This window comes from Equus quagga, chromosome 15, assembly GCF_021613505.1.
Source record: "Equus quagga isolate Etosha38 chromosome 15, UCLA_HA_Equagga_1.0, whole genome shotgun sequence".
Lineage (NCBI taxonomy): Eukaryota > Metazoa > Chordata > Mammalia > Perissodactyla > Equidae > Equus > Equus quagga.
Window position 1 is genome coordinate 88,940,637 of NC_060281.1, and position 22,380 is coordinate 88,963,016.

The 22,380-nt window shown below is 45.4% G+C and overlaps 1 gene segment (V, D, J or C); it reads right to left on the reverse strand.

Moving 5' to 3' along the window:
* Positions 1-290: 290 nt before the first annotated feature.
* Positions 291-10,584, reverse strand: LOC124227174 (immunoglobulin lambda variable 3-19-like). The segment is given in 3 exon segments: positions 291-332; positions 10,119-10,390; positions 10,539-10,584. Coding segments are annotated over 3 exon segments (360 nt in total).
* Between the last annotated feature and the right edge of the window lie 11,796 nt (positions 10,585-22,380).

A 22,380-nucleotide genomic window follows, 5' to 3' on the forward strand; every position in this document is an offset into this window, starting at 1 on the left:
TCCTTAATGGGTAGATGGATAAACAGACTTTGGTACAGCAAGAGCATGGAACAGTACTCAGCAATGAAAAAGAATGGAGTCTTAATGCACACAGCAATTTTGATGAATGTACAGCATATTATGCAGAGTGAAAACTGTCGATCCCAAAGGCTACATAGTATAAGACTCTACTTTTTATTTCTATATATCATTTCTGAAAAGAAAAAATTGTAGAAATGGAGAATCATTAGTGGATGCCAGGGGTTAGAGTTAGAGAATGGCACCTCAGAGGAAGTAGGTCGATGTTGTTATTAAAGGACAACATGAGGGATCCCTGTGGAGGTGGAACTGTTTGTATCATGACTGTGGTGGTGCATACGTAAGCCTAATCATGGAATAAAATCACATCGATCTAAATACACAGATACACAAAGAAGTGCAAGTCACCAGGGGGATAGGAATGTGAAAATGGGCAAAGATTTGATCAAACTCTTCACCAAAAAAAATACACAGATGGCAAATAAGCACTTGAGAAAATGCTCAACATCACAGGTCTCTAAGGAAATGAAAATTAAAAACATAATGAGATAACACTGTAGATACATTAAAGTGGCTTTAAAAACATGACAATATAGTGATAATGAGGATGTGGAAGAACTGGAAGTCTCATGAATGTGTGGTGATAATGAAGATGCAAAATCAGAGACCATCCCAGTGGCCAAGTGGTTAAGTTCCCATGCTCTGTTTCCATGGCCTAGGGTTTAGCTGGTTAGGATCCTTGGCATAGACCTAGCACTGCTCATTGAGGCATGCTTAGGTGGCATCCCACATAGCAGAACTAGAAGGACCTACAACTACAATACACAACTATGCAATGGGGGCTTTGGGGAGAAGAAAATAACAAGATTGGCAACAGATGTTAACTCAGGGCCAATCTTAAAAAAAATAGGAAATGCAAAATCAAGCATCCACATTGGAAAAGTTTGACAGTTTCTGAGAAAGTTCAATATATATCTGCCATATGTCCTAGAAATTCCATTGTCAGGTATTTACCCAAGTAAAATGGAAACACATGTCCACAGAAAAAACCCATAGCAGATTTAAAAAGGTTTTATTTCAAATTGCCAAAGTGTGGAAACTGGAAACAACTCAAATGTTAATTCACTAGAGAATGGACAAACTGTGGTTCATCCTTGCAAAGGAATTCTACTCAAAACAAAAATGGAAATAACTCTTAACATCCAACAACACAGAGGCATCTCAAATGCATTATGATTAGTGAAAGAAGCCAGAATTGAAAGGCTACCACATCTAATTCCATTTATATGACATTCTTGCAAAGACCCAACTATAGGGACAGACAAGAGATCTAGAGTTGTGGGATTGGGGCTGGAGGGAGAGTGTGACTACCAAGGGTTTTGATAAATTTATGGACAAGGATTGAACTGTTATGCATCGTGATTGTGGAAGTGCTTACACCTCTGTATGCATTTATCAACGCTCATAGAACTGTTCACTACAAAGGGTGGATTTTAGTGTATGGAAATTATAAGTCAGTGAAAAAAGAACTGTGACAGGTGAAGGTTGGCAGGAGCCAACTCTCTCTTAAAGACTAGTGAACAGGAGTTCTAGATAAACCAGAAAACACATCCCGAGGACAGGGAGGAATGGAGAGATGGGATGTGGACAGGGATGGACACTGATCTGTGAAGCAGTCACAGCCAAGCCTGCAGTAGCACTTACGTGGCTCTGGTGTGGCGTGAATTCTTTAAATCCTACTAAATGGTGTGGGACTCTTTATTCTATCCCACCGCACACCCAGGCCACTAGATGCTGGAGGCCACCAGGAAGGGGGGTATCCCCACAGTGCCAGTTCTCTTCACAAGAAACAAGTCCTGGAGCTTTAGCTGTCAATACCCCAGCCTCTGGGGAATGAGGACTTCATACTGCAGGGGAGAGGTGTGGATTTTGGGTGTCACACAGGACACCAAGACAGTAACAGATTCAATGTCATAGGTTTGGTGTTATGACCATTAAGGAATAAAGACACAGAAACATGCACAAAAAATGGACAGGAAAAGACAATGAGGAAAGAGTGCACATAAAAGGAACAGCATAGGATAAAGAAGTACTAGAAGTATTAAAAGGACATAAACAACTGGAGAAATCAAGAGACAGTCAGAGACAGAGACAGAGTGAGAGATGCAGGGGGAGCCAGAGTAAAGGACCCCTCCTCCAGCACTCTCTCACTCCAGCTCAATTGCCTGCCCCCGTCACACTCACAGCCACCTCAGCTCTAATGTGCCTCCACGTGCAGGTCCTCTGACTGTTTCAGCTGCTCCCTGGAATGATTTGTCAATAGCTCATCAGGCTTTACAGATTCTCCAACTGTGACAATGACACTACATGACATCCATCCTCAAGACTCCGCTAAGTACACAGCAACAAGTACTTTTGACATAAACTGTTACTCCTGTTCTCAGGAAAACTTGGCATCTGTGAGCCAAGTGCATGGGTGTGAAAACCCTGGGAAGAGACATTCTTCCTTCACATCATTTATTGTCATTTTCATGTGACAAGAGCTGACAGTGGTCTTTGTGAGACCCTGACCTATCGTAACCTTGACCATAAGAAATGACCTCTAATGGGTCTTTGGTCCCTCTCTGACAAAGCTTGGTGGTGGCAGCTTCCTCACTGCTGGGACTCCATCTAAACACAGCAGGGAATGGGCTTTATCTGCCTCCAAATTCCACTCACTGTCTTCACATCTAGAATGCTGTCCTTCTGTCTGTCCATCAGAGGCAAATTGCAGCCTTATTCCAAGTTGTTAGCCCCACAAGGTCCAAAATGACATAGATGTGCTGTAGTCCACACTGGGGTTTGGATTTATTTTCCTACAATCCTCTCAACTCCCTTTCGTACCATATAAGTGATGGAGGAAACTCCCCACTGGAGGGACCCTCAGGAAGTCTTGCTGTGGACAATGTCACTGAAAATCCTTATAGAGATCAACCCTTTCCTGGAGTGGGGAGGATAGGAGACGGCTCTGTGACCCCAAAAACTCAGCCAACCAGAGACTGACACATGTCACTGCAGGACTGAGCCCTGATGTCCATCTACCCGTGACATCCTGCACCATCTCCACTCCTTCCCTCACTCACAGGACTGAGTCTTGGGGGGAATCAACATATTTTCCATCTCAGTGTTCCCTGTCCCCATGCTCTGCTGATGTCTTAGTGGACGTGGTCCTCAATTGTCCCTGGAAAAGTCCTGTGGACAGGATCTGGAGCCATTCTTGGCACCACAATCTGGGAATCTAACTCAGCTGGAGAAGCCCAAGCCATGCTCCATGTTGGTCCTGCCACAGACCTCCTAACATGCACCCTGCTTCCCTACTGAAACCCAGATCAGCACCCACCATGGGGTTCAGGACCCTCTGCCCTGCCTTCCCTGGGGGCCAAGGCTTCCTGCTGAACCTCAACTCTGACAGGAGTCATGCTGTTCACCATGGTGTACACAGAGTCAAGACATTAGCTTCAGATGATATCCAGGGTTATCCATGGGACCCTGAGTTATGTATCACTTCCTGGAACAAAGCACCATGTGGGTGCACAAAACCCAGCTATTCTTAGCGACATGTTCATCTCAGCCCAGCCACTCTCTCAGGGCAGTTTTCCTGCCTGAGCTGGTCAGGTCTCTCCCATCATCATCACCAAACACCAGTGGTGGAGGAAACAGAATTCTGTGCTGTCAAAATGACCGAAATTGTGCCCTGTGTCTGTTATCTCAAGGAGGAGGAACAGGACGATGGAGTTTTCAAAGAGAAGAGTCAAAGTCTCAGGGTCCAGGAGAGGAACAGGGAACAGCTCACCCTGAGTCCCTGTGGGGAAGAGGAGACAGAGGGAGGGAAGTTTGGGTTTCAAATCCCATTTGTCTGTGTTTCTGTGCCTTACCCGACCTGTCCATCAATAGTATGGCTCTCACCACAGTGATACTCAGCCTCATTCTCAGACTGGATTTTGGAGATGGTTAAGTAGGAGTCAAGACACAACCAGAAGCTTCAGAAGCAGTCAGGTTTCGGCCCCCTTGTGGTGGCTTCTGCCACTGTAAATCTACGCAGGGAATGAAGTATTTGTTGTGCTCACTGCTCAGGATACAAGTGAGCTTGGCCGAGGCTCCAGGAAAGCAGATGCAGTTGGGGGTTGGATCAACACAGACAGAGCACAGAGACCTGGAAACAGAAAGTATCAGAACATTGCTGAATGCACCAAGACTGGACAGATGTCCCTGGGGACTGTGCTTGAAGGGAAATGTCAGGGAGGGAGATTCCAAGTGCCCTAGAATACTCTGACCTATGGAGAAAATGATGGGCAAGAGGTAGAAGATAACCCAGTCCATGGTTTGGGGGCTTCCGGGAGCTCTGCCCTCAGGCTGCCTGGCTGGACTGGCCTCTCCAAGCTCTGGTCTTATTCTCTCTTCTTGCAGGTCAAGAAAGGAGGAGCACTGAACGCACATCTATTCTCCATTCCCTCTGTCTGAGCTCTGGTCTGAGCCCTGAGCCTATGGTCCTCCTGCGGGTAATTTCCTCAATTCAGAAGAAGGGCCAGGTGTGGGTTTCAGAGTCGGGGGTTGATTCTACCCAGTGTAGAAGTGTCTGCAAAGGAAGCATCAGTCATGCCCTATGCCCTTGAGCATGACCCAGGGGACTTGGATCTATTAGGGTCCCAAACGAAGACCCACAGTGACCCTTGGTGCTCCTAGAATGAATATCATCTTACACGTACAGCTAGTTCAACAGAATGACCTCTTCTGAACCCTCAATAGATGCCAGTCCATTGGTGAGTGTCGACATGCATCCCTGCAACCAGACATCACAATAACCCACTAGCAGCTCTCTACTTAAGGTCAACCTCTCCTCCAGTCTCATGAGGAGGGAGCCATCATTGCAAAGTTACATGATTTCCCCAAAGTCCCCCAAACAGTGAGGAGTGAGTCAGGATTCCAATCCAGGACATTGACATCAGTGCCTCACCAGTCAGCCCCCTCCCTGCGTGCCCCTCACTATTTCCCATATCCTCAGCCTTCCTCATCACAGCCCTCCTCTGCCTCTCCTGTAGCCACCATCTATTCTGTAGTGAGGTCCTCCCTCCTCCCTGAGTCTCTTCTGAAGAGTGCTCAGAACATCAGGTGTTGGATTCTGTGTTTCCCAGTGAAATGCAGGTCTCTCTGTGGACATAGGTGGGGATGCTCTGAAAAACCTATCAAGTTTCAAATCTTGTATAAAAATAATGTAAAATGTATCAGTATTTTTATATTTACTTCATACTCAAATGATAATTTTTCAACTAATGGAGTTAAAATATATTCTAAAAAGTAATGCCACCTGTATCTTTTTAAATGTGGTTACTGGAAAATTTTAGATTACATAAGTGGTTCAAATTTTACTTCTATCGAACAGGGCTGCACTGCAAAGCCACGATGTCAGTCATTTCCTTTTGAAAGAGGAGAGAGAGCTTTCTGCACCTTAAGGAGATGCCAGGTCTCAGCTTTCAAAGAACAATGAGAGGCCTCAGGATGGTGGTGAAGATCAAAATCTCTGGGGTCAGAAGACCTGCATTGGCTTCCAGGTCAGCCACATACTAGTTCTGAACTCTGGCAAGTTGCTCATCCCTCCATGCCTCAGCTTCCACATGTGTAAAACAGGATCATAATGTGAATGCTCATTCACAGAGGATTTTTTAATTTAATAAATATGAAGTGCTTTAGATGGTGCTATCAATATGTATCACGTTTTGAGCGCATATGAATGTTTCTTCCTCATCCTTCTATTAATACCCTTAATCCTTATTCTCAAAAGTAATATAAAGCCAAGACAGTGGAATAGTGGAAGGAGGAAAGTTATGAAACCATAAAGTCTTGCGTTGGGGACAATTGACTTTGGCAACTCTTCCTGGCCACACCAAAATATACACACATGCACGCACACACACACATGCACACAAGCCCACAGATGCACTGTACAGGTCAATGGAAGGCACATCTTCCCAGTCCCCTGTCCTGCTGATGAGGTCTTATATCCAAGAATGTGGTCCTGGTTCTCCAACAGAGACATCATGGGATGTCCCAGCAGAACTATAGCAGATTTGTCCAGATCTGTGAGGTATTTCCTCTCATCCCTCTTGTCTCTCTAAAGTTGGCCATGCTTGTGACTCATTCAGGGAGCTGGAACTTGTTTTCCAGAAACTGCAAAACTGAACTGCACACGTTGACATCAGTGTGTATCTTCTGACCTGTCCACAGAGGGAAACATGCAGGCCTGGTTGGGAAGGTGAAGACTGATAGGCCTCAGGGCTGGGCTGGTGTCACTGAAGGGAAGGGACACTGGGCAGAGAGTGCAGGCACACCTCACAATGATTCCTCAAAGTCAGTCCAGAGAGCATAGGGGTCTTAGGGACACAAGGTGTATAGCAGAACTGAGGCTGGCTCAGGAGGACCAGGACCTGCAGTTGGAGGAGAAGCAGATCAGCTTGGTATCCTGGGGACCACATCAGGAAGTCAGTTGCCAACAAGCAACCCCCACACACTGAAGAAACGGAGTTCTTGTCTGACTTATGGCCTGCCTGGGAGGCTATGGAGGCCACCCTTCTTTGTGTCAGAGATTTCTTTTCTGTGGGATGGAGCCTAGATATCAGGCACAAGAGATGCGTCATTTAGGGGACTGTCAGGTGTCTTTCTGAGCTGGCAGTTCATGTCCCACCTGAATCCCTGAAAGCTTTGTGGTGTACTTACAATCTGCAGGGTTTTGCATCTACAAGATTTCCCCCCAAGACAAGGAAGAGCCTAACCATAGCAGAAACAGTGTTATAAGCTGAATTGCATCCCCTCTCAAGTCCTTGCCCCCAATGTCTGTGAATGAGACCTTATTGTGTATAGGATCATTACAGATGTAATTAGTTAATTTAAGATGAGATCATATTGGAGTAGGGTGTATCCCTAATCCTATTTGACTGATGTCCTTACAAAAGTGGAAATTTGGAGACACTCACCAGGGAGAACCTCATAATAAGACAGAGGCAGAATCTACAAGCAAGGAACACTAATGATTGCCAGAAGAACACTAGAAGCTAGAAGAGAGCCCTGGAGCAGATTCTCCTTTGCAGCCCACAGGAAGACCAACCCTGCTGACACCTTGATCTCAGACTTTTAACCACAGTAGGTTTTCTTGTGGATTCTTTGAATTTTCTATGTATAGGACCACGTCATCTGAGAGAGAATTTTACTTCTCCCTTTCCATTTTAGATACCCATTATTTCTTTCCCTTGTTTAATTCTCTGACTAAAATTTCCAGTACAAAGTTGAATAGCAGTGGGGAACTTTTCAGTCTCTCGCTACTGAGTGTGATGTTGGCTGTGGGTTTTTCATAAACACTCTGTATCATTTTGAGATGGTTTCCTTCTACTCCAGTTTTCTGGGAGTTTTCTTTTTTTTCTTCTTCTTTTTTTTTTTCCTTCTTTTTTGTTTCATCGGGAAAAGGTCTTGGATTTTGTCAAATGTTTTTCTGCATGTATTGTGACATGTCTTCTTTTTTTCTCTTCAGTATATTAATGTGGTATTTTCCATTGGTTGATTTTCTATATTGACTCACCCTCGCATTACTGGAGCAAACCTTGCTTGCTCATGGTGTGTAATCCTTTTAACACTCTACTGGATTCTATTCGCTAGTGTTTTTTAAAGGATTTTTGCTCCATATTCACAAAGCACATTGGTCTGTCATTTCTTGTGGTGAGTTTGACTGGTTTGGTAACTCACAGAATGAGTTGGAAAGTGCGCCTTCCTCTTCCACATTTGGTAGAGTTAGATAAAGATTAATGTCAATTCCTCTTTAAATGGTTGGTATCTAATCAGTGAGACCATCTGGTCCTGGACTTTTCTTTGTTTGGAGTTTTTAAATTGCTGATTTAAAACTCTCTACATGTTATAGGTCTGTTCAGATTTTCTATTTCTTCTTGAGTCAGTTTGGTTACCTTGTATGTCAAATTAATAGACATGTAATTTGTTGGTATACTAGTGTTTATAGTATTGTCTGATAATTATTTTTCTTTGTGTAAGATTGGTAGCAATATCTCCAGAGAGGAGTTACAAACCAAAAATACATTAGTAGAGGCTTTTATATTAACTTGCGTTGTTAACTTCATTATAGTTCCTTATTTCTTAGCATAACTTCTCATTACTCTCTAATGTCCTTTCATTTCACTGTGAAGGACTCCTTGTAGCATTTCTTGCAATGCAGAAAAAGTGTCATACCATGTACAATGACACATTGCTTTCTGTGGAACTTTTTGGAAAATTTCCCATAAGCCTAGATTTATAAGCAATCTCAACTGATAAATGCTGGATCACAAATAAATAGTAACCAAATGCGAAGGTGGGAATCTGGTCTGATAACAAAATTAAACAGCTCTAGTAGACATTTTGGGGAACTGAGGAAATGTGATACAGACTGGATGGAAGATCGTTGTCAATTTTCTGAAAGAGAGATAGAGATTAAAAGATAGAGAGTTAGAGAGAGAAAAAGAGAGAATTGGAGAGACAGAGAGAGATGGAGACAGAGAGAGACAGACAGGCAGACACAGAGGTGGGAGAAGAGAGAGCAAGAGTGAGAGAGAGAGAGAGAGAGAGAACTGAACGGTCACAAAGCAACACATTCTTATGTCCAGGTAGTGAGCATTTGGGTGCTCATTATACAATTCTTTCAACTCTTTTGTCACTCAAATGACTTCAAAATTAAGCTTCCTCTGCTCTCTTTTGAGACTGTGCCAGTTTTAAAATTATAGTAAAAGATGTATACATAAAATTCGCCATTTTAATCATTGTGATGGTTAATTTTGTGTTTCCACTAGACTGGGGCACAAGGTGCTGGGACTAAACTTATTTCTCACTGTGTCTGTGAGGGTGTTTCTGGATGATGTTAGCACTTGAATTGGTGGACTCAGTAAGACAGATTGCCCTCCCCGATGTGGGTGCGCATCATCCAATCCATTGTGGACCTGAATAGAACACAAGGAAGAGTAAGGGACAACTCCTCCCTCCTCCCTCACAGTTGAGCTGGGACATCAGTCTCCTCCTGCCCTTGGACTGAGACTTACACCATTGGCTTCTCTGGTTCTCAGGCCCTGGGACTGAATTACACCACTGGCTCTCCTGGGTCACCAGTTTACAGGTTAAACATCATGGGACTTCTTAACCTCCATGATCTTGCGAGCCAATTCCTCACAATAGATCTTTTTATTTATACATATATAACCTATTGGATCTGTTTCTCTGGAGAAATCTAAATAATACAATCATTTTTAAGTGAACAGTTCAGGGATACTAAGTACATTCAAAATGTTGTGCACCATTAGTATTATCTGTTTTTAGCGATTTTTTTATCACTCCAAACAAACTCTGAACCCATTAGGGAGTTGTCTTGGGGACTTGGGACCTTGGGACCTTGAGTACAACATTAGGACAGTGCAGCCAAGAGAAAGTCCCCAGGAAGAACCCAAGGGGGTCTCTGCACTTCCTCTACAGTTTCTGTGGAATTTCAGGATCAGAGGGGCCCTGGGGTGGAGAGATCAGGTCTCCAGTCGTGCCCAGGCTCAGACAGCCTGTTAAGATGTGGGGGACATCTCATCCAGGAAACCAGATGATCCCAGGCTTTTGGGGCTCCACCAAGCTGGTTTGCACCAGGAGAAGATGAATTCCCGCAAGACTAAGCCATCTCAGACAGCTCTCCTTTCTCCTGAGTGACACATGATTACTGCTGGAGCCACTGTAATACATCATGGTGCCCTAAACATTTCCTTTCTACTCCAAACCTGACAACAGACTTTGGAACTCAGAACAGCTACATTTCTCAATTTTTCATCAGAATAAATGAAGGCCCTGAGAGGACAGAGAACCTGCTCAGTCTCCTGGCCCTAGAGGGGCCAAGCAAGTACCACAGATGACGCCTGAGCCTAAGGCCTGACCTACAGCTGCTCAGAGGGCAGGTGAGAGTGAGAGCCAGGCAGGGCAGGAGGTTTGTGTCCTACTTCCTCATCTGTTTGTGTCACCGTGAGTGACTGCCAGCTGCTCCCACTTCCAACACTTACCCCACAGTAATAGTCAGTCTCGTCCTCAAACTGGACCCCACTGATGGTCAGGGTGGCTGTGTCCCCTGAGTCAGAGGCAGAGAATTGTTCAGGTGTGCCTGTGGTCCAATTGTTTTTACTATAGATGACCCATACAGGGGCCTGGCCTGGCTTCTGCTGGTACCAGCCAGCATAGACACTTTTTGGTCTCTCTCCCTGGCAGGTGACCCTGGCTGTCTGTGCCAAGGCCACAGACACCGCAGTTAACTGAGTCAGCTCAGAAGGGGCCACAGAACCTGCAAGAGAGGAGAGCAGAGGTGAGTGTGGGGATGAGGATCTCATTCCCAGAGGGCACACACCCTGCGGCCTCCCCTCTGCAGAGTTGAAGGTCAGCACCAAGCTGCTCACTGGTTTCTTTGGGGGCTGAGCCCTGAGGGACAGCACCTGTGCAGAGAGTGAGGAGAGGGAGCAGGAGAAGTGTCCAGGCCATGGTGGAGATGCCCAGGAGCTCTGCCTCTGAGCCCACAGCTGGGGATATGCCTCAGGGCCTCTCTTATTCTCTGAAGAAATGCAAATCCACTTCCTTCCTTTGTGTGGCCCTGTTGCATGTCTCCCTGCTGAACAGAAAAGGGCTCAGCTTGAAGGAGGCTGTGAAAGTGGGTCCTGTTCCCTAGGCGTATCCCTGAGCACTCAGAGCCTCTGTGGTGTTGAGTGAGAAAGTGCTGACCCCTGCCCCCAGCACATGCACACACAGCTTGGTCTGTGCCCCAGGATTCCTCTCTGGGCTTGGGGAGAACCCCTCAGTCATGCTCTGTAATGAGCGGTCATCCATGGGGGTGGGCTGGGCAGTGATGAAGCAGAAGCTTGTAGGGACTGGGGTTGTGCTTCTACGTGAAAGGGCAGAACTCATCATCAGACACAGACAAATTGCTCACGTATCTCTCAGGAAATCCTGTTTTCATGTTTTAGAAAAACGACAGCAGAAATTTTTGGGATATAGAGCTAGTCAAGATTTCTTCAATGACACTAGGAGCATGATTTGAAAAAGGAAGATTAATGCATTGAATCTCAGCAAAAGCAATATATTTTGTTTTGCAAAACTTTCTGAAAGGATGAAAAAAACAAGCAACAGAGAGAAAATATTTGCAAACCACATATGCAATGAATGACCAGTGTACAGAGTGTATGAAAAACCCCAAAACTAAACAGTAAAAATAAACCCCATGCAGGAAATGGGCAATGGACAAGAAAAGACATTTCTTGGAAGAGCATATAGAGATGGTAAAGAGCACTTGAAGAGATGTCCCTCAATGGCCAGGAGGGAAATACACATGAAAACCACAAGGAGACATCCCTACATACCTATCAGAATAGCCGCAAGAAAAATATTGAAAATTCCTAAATGCTGGCATGGATGTGGAGAAACTGGGTCACTCCTGATTAGTGATGAGAATGTGAAATGGCGCAGCAACTCTGGGAAAGAGTAAGGAAACTTCTTTAAAAACTAGACTCGTTAGTATACAACTCACAATTGTACTTGTCGGCATTTGTCTCAGAAAAACAAAAACTTATGTTAATAGAGAAGTTATGCACAAATGTTACCAGCAATTTATGCATAATAGCCCCAAAGTGAGACAAATCCAGATGTGCCTCAATATGTGGATGGATAAACAGACTTTGGTACTCTAGTACCAGGGTATACTACTCAGCAATGAAAAGGAACAAACTCTTAATGCACATAATATTTTGATGAATGTGCAGGGGATTACGCAGACTGGAAAATGCCAATACCAAAAGCCAACATACTATAGGACTCTATTTTTTATTTCTATACATCATTTCTGAAAAGGTAAAATTTTAGAAATGGAGAACCAGTTAGTGGTTGCAGGCATTAGGGACAGTGAACGGCATCTCTGAGGGAGGAGGTGGGTGTTGTTATAAAGGACAGCACAAGGGATCCTTGTGAAGATGGAACTGTTTTGTATCTTGACTGTGGTAGTGGACATATGAAACTACTCATGAGATAAAATCACATCCATCTAAATACACACACACACACACACACAAGGACAAGTCATCTGGGGAATGTGAATTTGAAAGTGTGCAAAGATTTGACCAAACACTTCACAGAACAAAATACAGAGATGATGATAAGCACCTGAAAAGATGCTCACCATCGCATGTCCCTAAGGAACTGAAAATTAAAAACATAATGGGATACCATTATAGACATATTAAAATGACTTAAATAAAATCTGGCAATATGGTGTTAATGAGGATGTGGAACAACTGCTAGTCTCGTAAATGCCTGGTGACAATGAAGATGCAAAATCAAGCATCCATGTTGGAAAACAGTTTGGCAGTTTCTGAGAAAGATCAACAAACGTCTACCATATGACCCAGAAATTCCATTTCCAGGTGTTTACCCAAGTGACATGCAACACATATCCCCATAAAAACCTATAACAAGTTGTATAAAAGTTTTATTTGAAATCGCCAAACAGGGGAAACTGGAAACAAGACAGACATTACTTCACTGAGGAATGGATAAACAAACTGTGGTTCATCCGTGCAACGGAATTCTACTCACCAGCGAAAATGGAATGAACTCAACATACAGCAACATAATGCATCTCAAATGCATTACGCTGATTGAAAGGAGCCAGAATCAAAAGGATACTACTCATGATTCCATCTATGTGATGTTCTCACAAAGACCCAACTTTAGGGACAGAAAACAGATCAGGAGTCACCAAGATCGGGGTTGGAGGGAGGGTGTGACTACCAAAAGATCTGTAGAATTGATGGACAATGATTGAACTGTTATACATGGTGATTGTAGAAATGCTTACACCTCTGTACATCTTTATTAAAACTTATAGAACTGTTAACTGAAAAGGGTGAATTTATTGTATGTAAATTATAACTAAAAAAAAAAAAAAAAAGAAAATAAGTTGTGGCAGGTGAACTTTCCCAGGAGTCAACTCTCACTTAGAGATCAGTGTGCAGGGAGTCTAGATAAACAAGAGAACACAGCCCAAGGACAGGAAGGGATGAAGGAGGCAGGACATTGACCTGCAAGGCATCACAGTAAGGCCTGCAATAGAACTTACAGGGCTCTGGTCCTGGGCATGCTCTTCACATCCTGCTGAAGGAGGTGCGGCCTCTGCCTCTATCCTACCACACACGCAGGTCACAAGATGCAGGCTGCAACCAGGAAGGGGAGTGTCCCCACTGTGCCAGCTCTCTTCATCAGAAGGACGTACTAGAGCTGCAGCTGCCAACATTTCAGCCTCTGGGGAGTGAAGACTCCATCCTTCAATGGAGGGACTAGGATTCCGATCATCACACAGGATACCTAGTACACTGAAAGACTCAATGTCATTAGTTTTTGTGTTATGACCGTTAAGGAATAAAGCCACATGCCCAAACACACATGTCCATACATGGACAGGAAAAGACAATGAGAAACAAGGGCATTTAAAAGAACAGCATAGGGTAAAGATGTATTGGAATAGTTAAACATAAAATAAAGAGACATCCAGAGACAGAGAGTGAGAGACACAGGAGGAGCCAGAGGGGAATGACCCCTCCTCCAGCACACTCTCCCTCTGGCCCACCTGCCTGGCCTCTACTCTCACACTCACAGCCACATCAGCTTCACAGTGTCTCCATGAATAAGTCCTGTGACCTCTTTCAACTGCTCCCTGGACTGATTTTCAATAGCTCATTATTTATTAGTGATTCCCCAACTGTGACAATGACACTACACAACATCCATTCTTGAGACTCTGCTAAGGCCACAGCAACAAGAACTTTTGACATAAAATGTTACTCCAAGTCTCAGGATCACCTGACATCTGTGAGGACAAGAGCATGGGTGTGTAACAACCGAGGAAGGTACCCTTGTCCTTCGCACTGTTCATTAGTCACTTTCACATGACAAGAGCTGACAGTGGCCTCTGATGAGATCCTGACCTGTTGTAACCTTGACCATAAGAAATGGCATCTCATGGCCCTTGGTCCCTCTCTGACAAAGCTTTGTAGTGGCAGCTCCCTCACTGCTTGGTCACCATCTAAGCACAATAGGGCGTGATCTTTTCTGCCTCCCTTTTCCATTCACTGTCATCACTTCTAGAACACAGTCCCTCTGTCTGTCCATCAGAGGCTACAGGTGACCTTCTTCCAAGTTGTTGGCACCACAAGGCCCAGGTGGACATGGATGTGGTGTGGTCCACACTGGGGTTTGGATTTATTTCCCTACAGTCCTCCTAGCTTCCTTTCCTACAGTGTAAGTGGTGGAGGAAACTCCTCCCTGGAGGGACCCACAGAAGCCATTCTTGGGGACAAAGTCACATCAAAGCCTTGGTAGTAACAACCTTTAACTGAAGTGGGGAGGAAGATGGTAGATGGCCCTGTGACCTCAGTGACTCAGCCAACCAGAGGCTGACACATGACACTACAAGGCTGAGACCTGATTTCCACCTTTTCCTGCTCCTCCTGCACCCGGTCTACTTCCTCCTTGGGAGACCAGCCACCTCCTCCACTCCTGCCCACTTGGGAGTCATCCAGGCCCCAGGCAGCTCCTGGACCTTCCATCTCAGAGATCAGTCACTCAGGAGACCAGCCAGATGTTCTGGGTTCAGCCCTGAAATCCCACCCAGCCCTAGTGAGCTCAGTGCCCAGGGAACGGGGTTAATTGGTTAATGCAGCTTCTCCATGTTGACACAGATGTGTAGGTGTGTGTTAAAGATGGTTGTTTTCTGATTCCAGAGAGTTATGGAGGAAATCCACATATCCAAGAAGCCTGGCCCTCCCAATGCATTTGAGGTGGATCACTGATGGGGCTGAGAGTCAGAGGAATTAACACATTTCCACCTCAGCATCCTCCATCCTCCATGCCCTGTTGCTGTCCTGTTGGATGTGGTCCTGGTTTGTTTCTGGAAAAGTTCTGTGGGAAGGATGCAGAGCCACTCTTGGCACCACAAGCTGATAATCTACGACAGCTGAGGAAGCCCAGGCCATGGTAAATGTAGGTCCCACCACAGACTTCCTAACATGCACCCTCCTTCCATACTGGACCCCAGCTCAGCAGTAACCATGGGGTTCATGTCTCTCTGCCCTGCCTCCCTTGAGGTTCTCATGCTTCCTGCTGAACCCTCAACCCAGACAGGAGTCCTGCTGTACACCATGGTGCCCCTGGAGCGAGACATTAACTACAGATGATTTCCAGGGTTGCCCCCTGGAGCCCTAAGGTCTGTGTTGCTTCACTGAGGAGAGCCCCATGCTGGTAACACAGGGCCCGATGGTTCCTGGGGAAATGGTCATCTCAGGCCAGCCACTCTCTCAGCATCATTGTTCTGTCTAGGCTGCTCTGGTCTCTCCCAGCATTGTCTCACAGTCGGTGTTGGAGGAAACAGAATGTTGTGTTGTCAAAATGACCTGTATTATGACTTGTGTCTGCCTCACACTTGTTGTGTCTCACAGTGGAGGTGCAGGATGACAGGGTTTGCAAGCAGAAGAGTCAAAGGTCTCAGGGTCCTGGAGAGGGATAGGGAGCAGCTCACCTAGAGTCACCGTGGGGATGAGGGGACAGAGGAAGGGAGGTTTTGACCTTACTTCCCCTTTGTCTGTGTCACTGTGGTTTACCTGTCCTGTTCATCAATTGTGTGTTTCTCACCACTGTGATGCTCACCCTTGTCCTCAGACTGGATTTTGGACATGGTGAATTGGTGGTCAGCCCCAGAGCTGAAGTCTAAGAAGCAGTTGGGAATCCCATCTCCCTTGCTGTGGCTTACATCACTGTTAACCTTCATCACATACCCAGGGGTCTGTGTCACTGTGGTTTACCTGTCTTGTTCATCAATTGTGTGTTTCTCACCACTGTGATGCTCAGCCTTGTCCTCAGACTGGATTTTGGACATGGTGAATTGGTGGTCAGCCCCAGAGCTGAAGTCTAAGAAGCAGTTGGGAATCCCATCTCCCTTGCTGTGGCTTCCATCACTGTTAACCTTCATCACATACCCAGGGGCCTTCCCTGGTTTCTGTTGATACAGTGAATGGAGTAGGTGCTGTGCAAACTGCTCAGGGTTCAGGTGAGCTGGGCTGAGGCTCCCAGGGAGGCAGATACAGATGCGGGCTGGGTCAGAACAGGCAGAGCACAGAGACATGGAAACAGAAAATACCAGAATGATGCTGAATGCACCAAGACTGGGCAGATGTCCATGGGGACTGTGCTTGGAAGGAAATGTCAGGGAGGGAGACCCCTGAGAGCCCTGGGAAAGTCTGACCTCTGGGGAAAATGAAGGGCAGAATGTAGAAGGGAACCCAGTTCATGGTGGGGAGCTCCCAGGGGAGCTGCCCTGAGGCTTCCTGGTTGGACTGGCCTCTCCAAGCTCCAGTCTTATCCTCTCTTCTTGCAGCTCAAAAATGGTGCAGCCATGAATGCATATCTATTCTCCATTCCCTCTGTCTGAGCTCTTGTCTGAACTCTGACCCTAAAGACCTCCTGCTGGTAAGTTCCTGAGGTCAAACGAAGGGCCAGGTGTGAGTTTCAGAGTGGTGAGTTGATTCTACCCAGTAGAAGCAGCTGCAAAGGAAGCATCAGTCATACCCTTTGCACTTGATCACAGCCCAGGGGACTTGGACCTACTACGGTCCCCAAACAAACACCCACAGTACCCACTGGTGCCTTAAGGATGAATATCATCCTACATGTACAGCTTGCTCAACAGAATGACTACTTCTCAGCCCTTGGTAGATGCCAGGCCCTTCATGCGTGTTTACATGCACCCCCTCAACCTGACATCACAATAATCCATCAGCAGCACTTTACTTAAGGTCAACCTGTCCTCCAGTCTGATGAAGGAGAAGCCATCATTGTGAGGTTAAATATTTCCCCAAAGTAACCCAGACAGTGATGAGTGAGTCAAGATTCCAATCCAGGAGACTGACCTCAGAGCCTGACTTGTCAGCTCCCTCGCTGCCTGTTCCTTGCCTTGCTTCATATCCTCCTCCTCATCATCCCAGCCCTCCTGGACCCTCCTTTCACCACCCTCTCTTTTGTATCCAGGTGCTCCCTCCTCCCTGAGTCTGTGCTGAAGTGCGTTCAGCTAACCAGGTATTGGAATCTGTGTTCCCAGTGAAACACGGGGATCTCTGTGGACAGAGGTAGGAACCTTCTTTCAGCTCCCTTCATGGATTAACTAGGTGTCTGTGGAGATCACGTTGTCACATGTCTGAGATATGCTCATTCTGGTGATGTCTGAGAGCAAGGGCAGGGCCTGGACAGCCTGGCACACAGATGGATCATTTACAGGAGGACTGGTGGACTTTCTGGGCTGTCAGTTATGTCCCATCTTAAGCCCCAAGAGCTTTGTGGTGTGCCTCCAACCTGCAGAATCCCCCAAGGGGAGAGAGGGCCTGACCATTACAGAGACACTGATATGGGTTGAATTGTGTCCTCTCAAAAACATTTCATACGTTGAAGTTCTAATCCCAGGAACTCTGAATGGGACCTTGTGGGGAATTAACCCAATTAATTGGACAGGTGTCCATATGAAAACAGGAAATTTGCAGACACAAGGGAGAACGCCATGTGAAGGTGGATGCAGAATCTACAAGGAACACCAATGGTTGCCAGCAAACCACCAGAACCTAGAAGAGAGGCATGGAGCAGATTTTCCTTCACAGCCCATAAGAAATCTAACCCTGCTGACAACTAGATCTCAGACTTTTAACACCAGAACTATGAGACAGTAAATCTCCATTATCAGCCTCTGTGTGGTGATCTGTGACAGCTGTCCTAGCAAACTAACTCAGTTCCCCCTAGAACTCTGCTCTCAGGGCCTGAGCAGCAGGGCTGGGCTCCTTTCAGCTGCTTTGTGTCTATGATCACCACCTCCTGGGGAGGGCCCTCCTGACAAGTGCTTCCCTGCCCTAAAGCATCCATTCTCCTCCCAGGAGCTTGTCACAAGTCCCTAGGCAGCATAGTCTCTCCTATAACCTAAGACCCCTTTCTCCCCATGCCTGCTCCTTCTGGGATCTTGATGGGGAGCAATGCACACAGTTCCAGAGTCTTGTCCTCTCCCAAAAGTACTTTCTGTAGTTTCCTGTGTGAATTATGACCACACATATAAATATTTGAAGTCACTACCTTGTAGAGCCGTGTGCACAATCTCTCCCTCCAATAACTAAGTCTAACTGTGATGAAAGTATAAATGAGATATCACATGTGCTAAGAGCTGCAAAAAGGAACATACAGGGTCCTGAGAGAACATTCAGGAAAACCATCTCACTTAGTCTACATCATGGATGACCTCCCTGAGGAAGGGACTTTTATACAGAATGAAGAAGGATAACTGGGTGTTAACCTAGCAAGTTTCAGTATCCCTTGGAGTAATGCTGAAGGGCAAAGAGCCAAGATAAGCCATGGGGTGGAGAAAGGGATTTATGAGGAGGTGCCAGGCATCCTTGATAGTAGGACCCCTGGCTCCTTCAGGGCTCCAAGGCTGCAGGTTGCACACAAAGCCTGACTCTTTGCGGGATGGAGGAGCTCCCCTTCCCATGATTTCTTTCCTCAGGTAACAGCCAAGTCAGACCAGGGTTACCTGGTAATGTGAAGAGAGGACAGATTTGAAAAGCTGCACAGAGAGGCTCCCTCCCAGGTTGAGATGGACAACAGTAGCTAAAAGCAGGACCTGAAGCCGACCCCCCAGCACTATTCCAATCTGTACTCGGAGCCATCTGCACATTGTCTATTCCTGCCTTTCCTGAGCAGATCAAGTGGTGTCTGAGCACACAGACAACAGGCAGGGAGAGAACCTTTGTCTCCAAGTGGCATCCATTAGCTGATGCTCCCAAGGATGCACTTTGTCAAGTGGTAGGACAGAAGAGGGATGTCATTTCTTCATCCTTGAAGCTAGAAGGTGTCACATGCCAGCTGACAACAGAATGTGGGTAAGAGGGACGTAAGGCCAGCCCAGGATGGTTTGTTATCACTTTCTCATCATGAAGAAACAAAGGGAAACAGCCCCTCTCTTCCCCCTTGCATAAATGCAGAAAAAATAATCAGCCTCAAGGCTGGACTGGAGCTGAAGAATGCTCAGAGAGACACGTTGCCAGAGTTGAAGTCTGGGTCCTGTGAGGTTTGATTCGTGACACCACCTTGATGCATGTGGTGTTGTGCCAAGAGCTGTTGACACCCAGAGACACAAGTATAAACTCCAGTGTTGTTACTGCTTCAGCATAGGAGATGGTGACCATCTTTCCAGGGGCCCCAGAGAACTAGGAAGGCTGAGTCATGGCAGACTGGGCCCTCAACTCGAACTGGAGGGAGAAATGTGGACAGAGGTGAGTGCAGGGCCAAGACCCTAGGGACCCTTGGTGGGAGGGAGAACAGATCAAACTGTGCCTTCCTGTGGTGACTCTAACCTGAGCTGTGAGTAGCAGGTAAGCAGGAGTGAATCCACTCAAAATGTGGTCCTTGGAAGACCAGCAGCACAGGCTCCCCTGGGAGCTGTCAGGCATACAGATTCCTGGGCCCCACCCTGACCTGCTGCAGCTGCATCTGCACCTTGTGGAGACCCCCAGGGGACTGTGTGCTCACTGAAGTCTCAGAAGATCTGGTCTAGATCACCATGGAAACTCTCACTGATATCGACCCTGATATCAGTTTCCCCACATTAAACCCAGCATATATGAGCTTAAAAGCAAAACACCCATTCCCTGCTTGCTCTCTGGCTTCCTGGCTCCAGAAGCCACTATCCTCCATGGAGACAGACACCGTCAAGGACAAGCACCTGGACTATCTCCTCCAGCAAAAAGATACAGGCTGGTGGGAAAGCTGCTGACCAGCAAGGTCATGAGCTCCCTCCTGTCTGCAAGTAGTCTCAAGGCCAAAGACAGGCTGGTGGGAAAGCTCTGACCAGCAAGGCCATATGCTCCCCCTCCCCTACCTAAAACCCCAAATAAAAAGCCTTCCTTTTAGCTTTTCGGGGAGTTTGGGATTTCAGCGTTAGCTGCCCTCTCTCCTTGCTCAGCGCTGTGCAAAAATAAAATTCCTACTTTCTTCCACCACACCCGGTGTTGGACATTGGCTTGCTGAGCAACGGGTAAGTGAACTCACTTCAGGTTCGGTAACATCACTTCCTCCTGCATGTCTCCCAAGTCCTTCCTGGGCCACATGGGTCTTGGGGCTTAACTCTCTCGCCCTCATCAACTCGGCTTGATTCAGATCTAGACGCTGCAATGATTTGGAGAAATGTTTAAAAATAGACTTTTTCACAAGTATATGTGTGGTATAAGGGGCTGATGTCCCAATGGGACGTCCAGACAGAAATAGGTGGTTCCTACTCTTTCCTCGATCTCACTCGGTCCCAGTCGATCTGGATTTTCCTACTTTCTCCACATGTCATGCTCACTTCTGTCTTCTGGTTTCTATATGTTTTTCTCACTGATTGATACCATTTCCATGACCCTGTTCTTCACCAATGCCTGAATCCTAGTCACTTCACGTTCTGTGTCCATATTACATGGTCTCTGAACACCTGAACTTTAAGAAACACAGAATTACATACCTTTCTCATTTATCATCATTATCCTCACATTGGGTGTGGGATATCCAGATTCTTTGCATGGAATAACCCACTTCCCGTCTCTGCACCTCCAATCTAATCTGTCTGTTTCAGTAATAAGACTAGAAACAATGAGAAGCAATGTCTGTTGCATGAAAACATTTGACACTTGAGAAAATCATGACATTTGTCCTTCATTCTACTAACATGGCGCATTCTATTAATTGATTTCTAGGTGTTAAAACAAACTTGCATTCCTGAGACAATACTATTTGGTCATGGTGTATATTCCTTTTTGTATGTTGCTGTATTGGGTTTTCAGTAATTTGCAGAGGACTGCTATGTTTAAATCCATAAGTGTTATGGATTTATACCTTCCCTTCCTTGTGATCTATCAACTTGGTTTTGGTATCAGAGTAATTGTGGTTTAATAGTGGGAGATGGTAAGTGTTCCATCACTTCTTTTTTGTGGATGAGCTTGTGAATAATTGGTATTAGTTATTCTTTAATTATTTGACGGAATTCTCTAATGAAGCCATCTTTGACAGGGTCTTCTTTGTGGGTAGGTATTGATTACTAATTTAATTTATCTTCTTGTTGCAGACTTCATCGTGTTTTCTATTTTGTCTTCTGACAGTTTTAGTAATTTGTATCTTTCTAGGAATTCTTCCATTTCATTTAATCTTTTGGCATGCATTTTTTTGTACTTGTCCTCCACAACCCTCAAGTCCTGTTTTGTTTCTCTCATGTCAGTAGTAATGGCTCTTCTTTACCTCTCAGTTTTGGTAATTTGTCTTGTTTACTAATGATCAGCCTGCCTAAAGTTTGTCAATATCGTTGACTTTTTAAGGAACCAACGTTTAGTTTTGTATATTTTCTCTAATTTGTTTCTGTTTGTATAGTTTATTTCTACATTATCTTTATCATTTACTTCCTTCTGCCTGCTTTTGTTTCAGTTTTCTCCTCTTTTACATTATATTAAGGTGGAATGTTACATTATTGATTTGAGATCATTCATGTATTATATATGGTGCTTCTAAAGCAGTGCTTGGATATCAATGAGTACCTATGTGTTTGTGTATATGTCACCACTAATGTGCAATCTTTCTTGTACCCTCGTGAACACATAGAATACACTTATAATAATTGCTGTTGTATCCTTGCCTATAAATTATATCATTTGATCAACTTCAGGGCCAGTTTAGAATATTGAGTTGTGTACATACTAGTGCTCTTATTTTCCTGATTCTTTGCAATAAATTTTTGACAGGATGCCAGGTATTCTGAGTTTTACCTTGTTGGGCCCTGCCTACTTATATTTCCCTCTAATTTTTTTTTTTAATTTTTGGAGTCAGTAAACTTACTTGGACACAAGTCAATGGTTTCTAAACTTGTTTCTACACTTTCTTAGGTGGCAGCAAAGCAGCATTTAGTTTGTGGCTGATTTCCCCATGACTGAGGCAAGTTCTCCTGACTAATCAACCTGACGCCTTAACCAGGAGCTTTCCCCTCTGATAGGGGAACAAGCACTACATGACTGTGAGTGTGAGCCCTGCAGAATGTTCCTCTAGTGTCTCTGGTTCTTTCCTCAACCTCATACAGTTTCCTCCTACACATGACTCATCAGTCCTCTTAGGAATATGTACAGAACTCCAAAGGTCTCACCCTGTGCAGTTCTCTCTTCTTCCATACTCTTCACTCAAGGCTTTTAT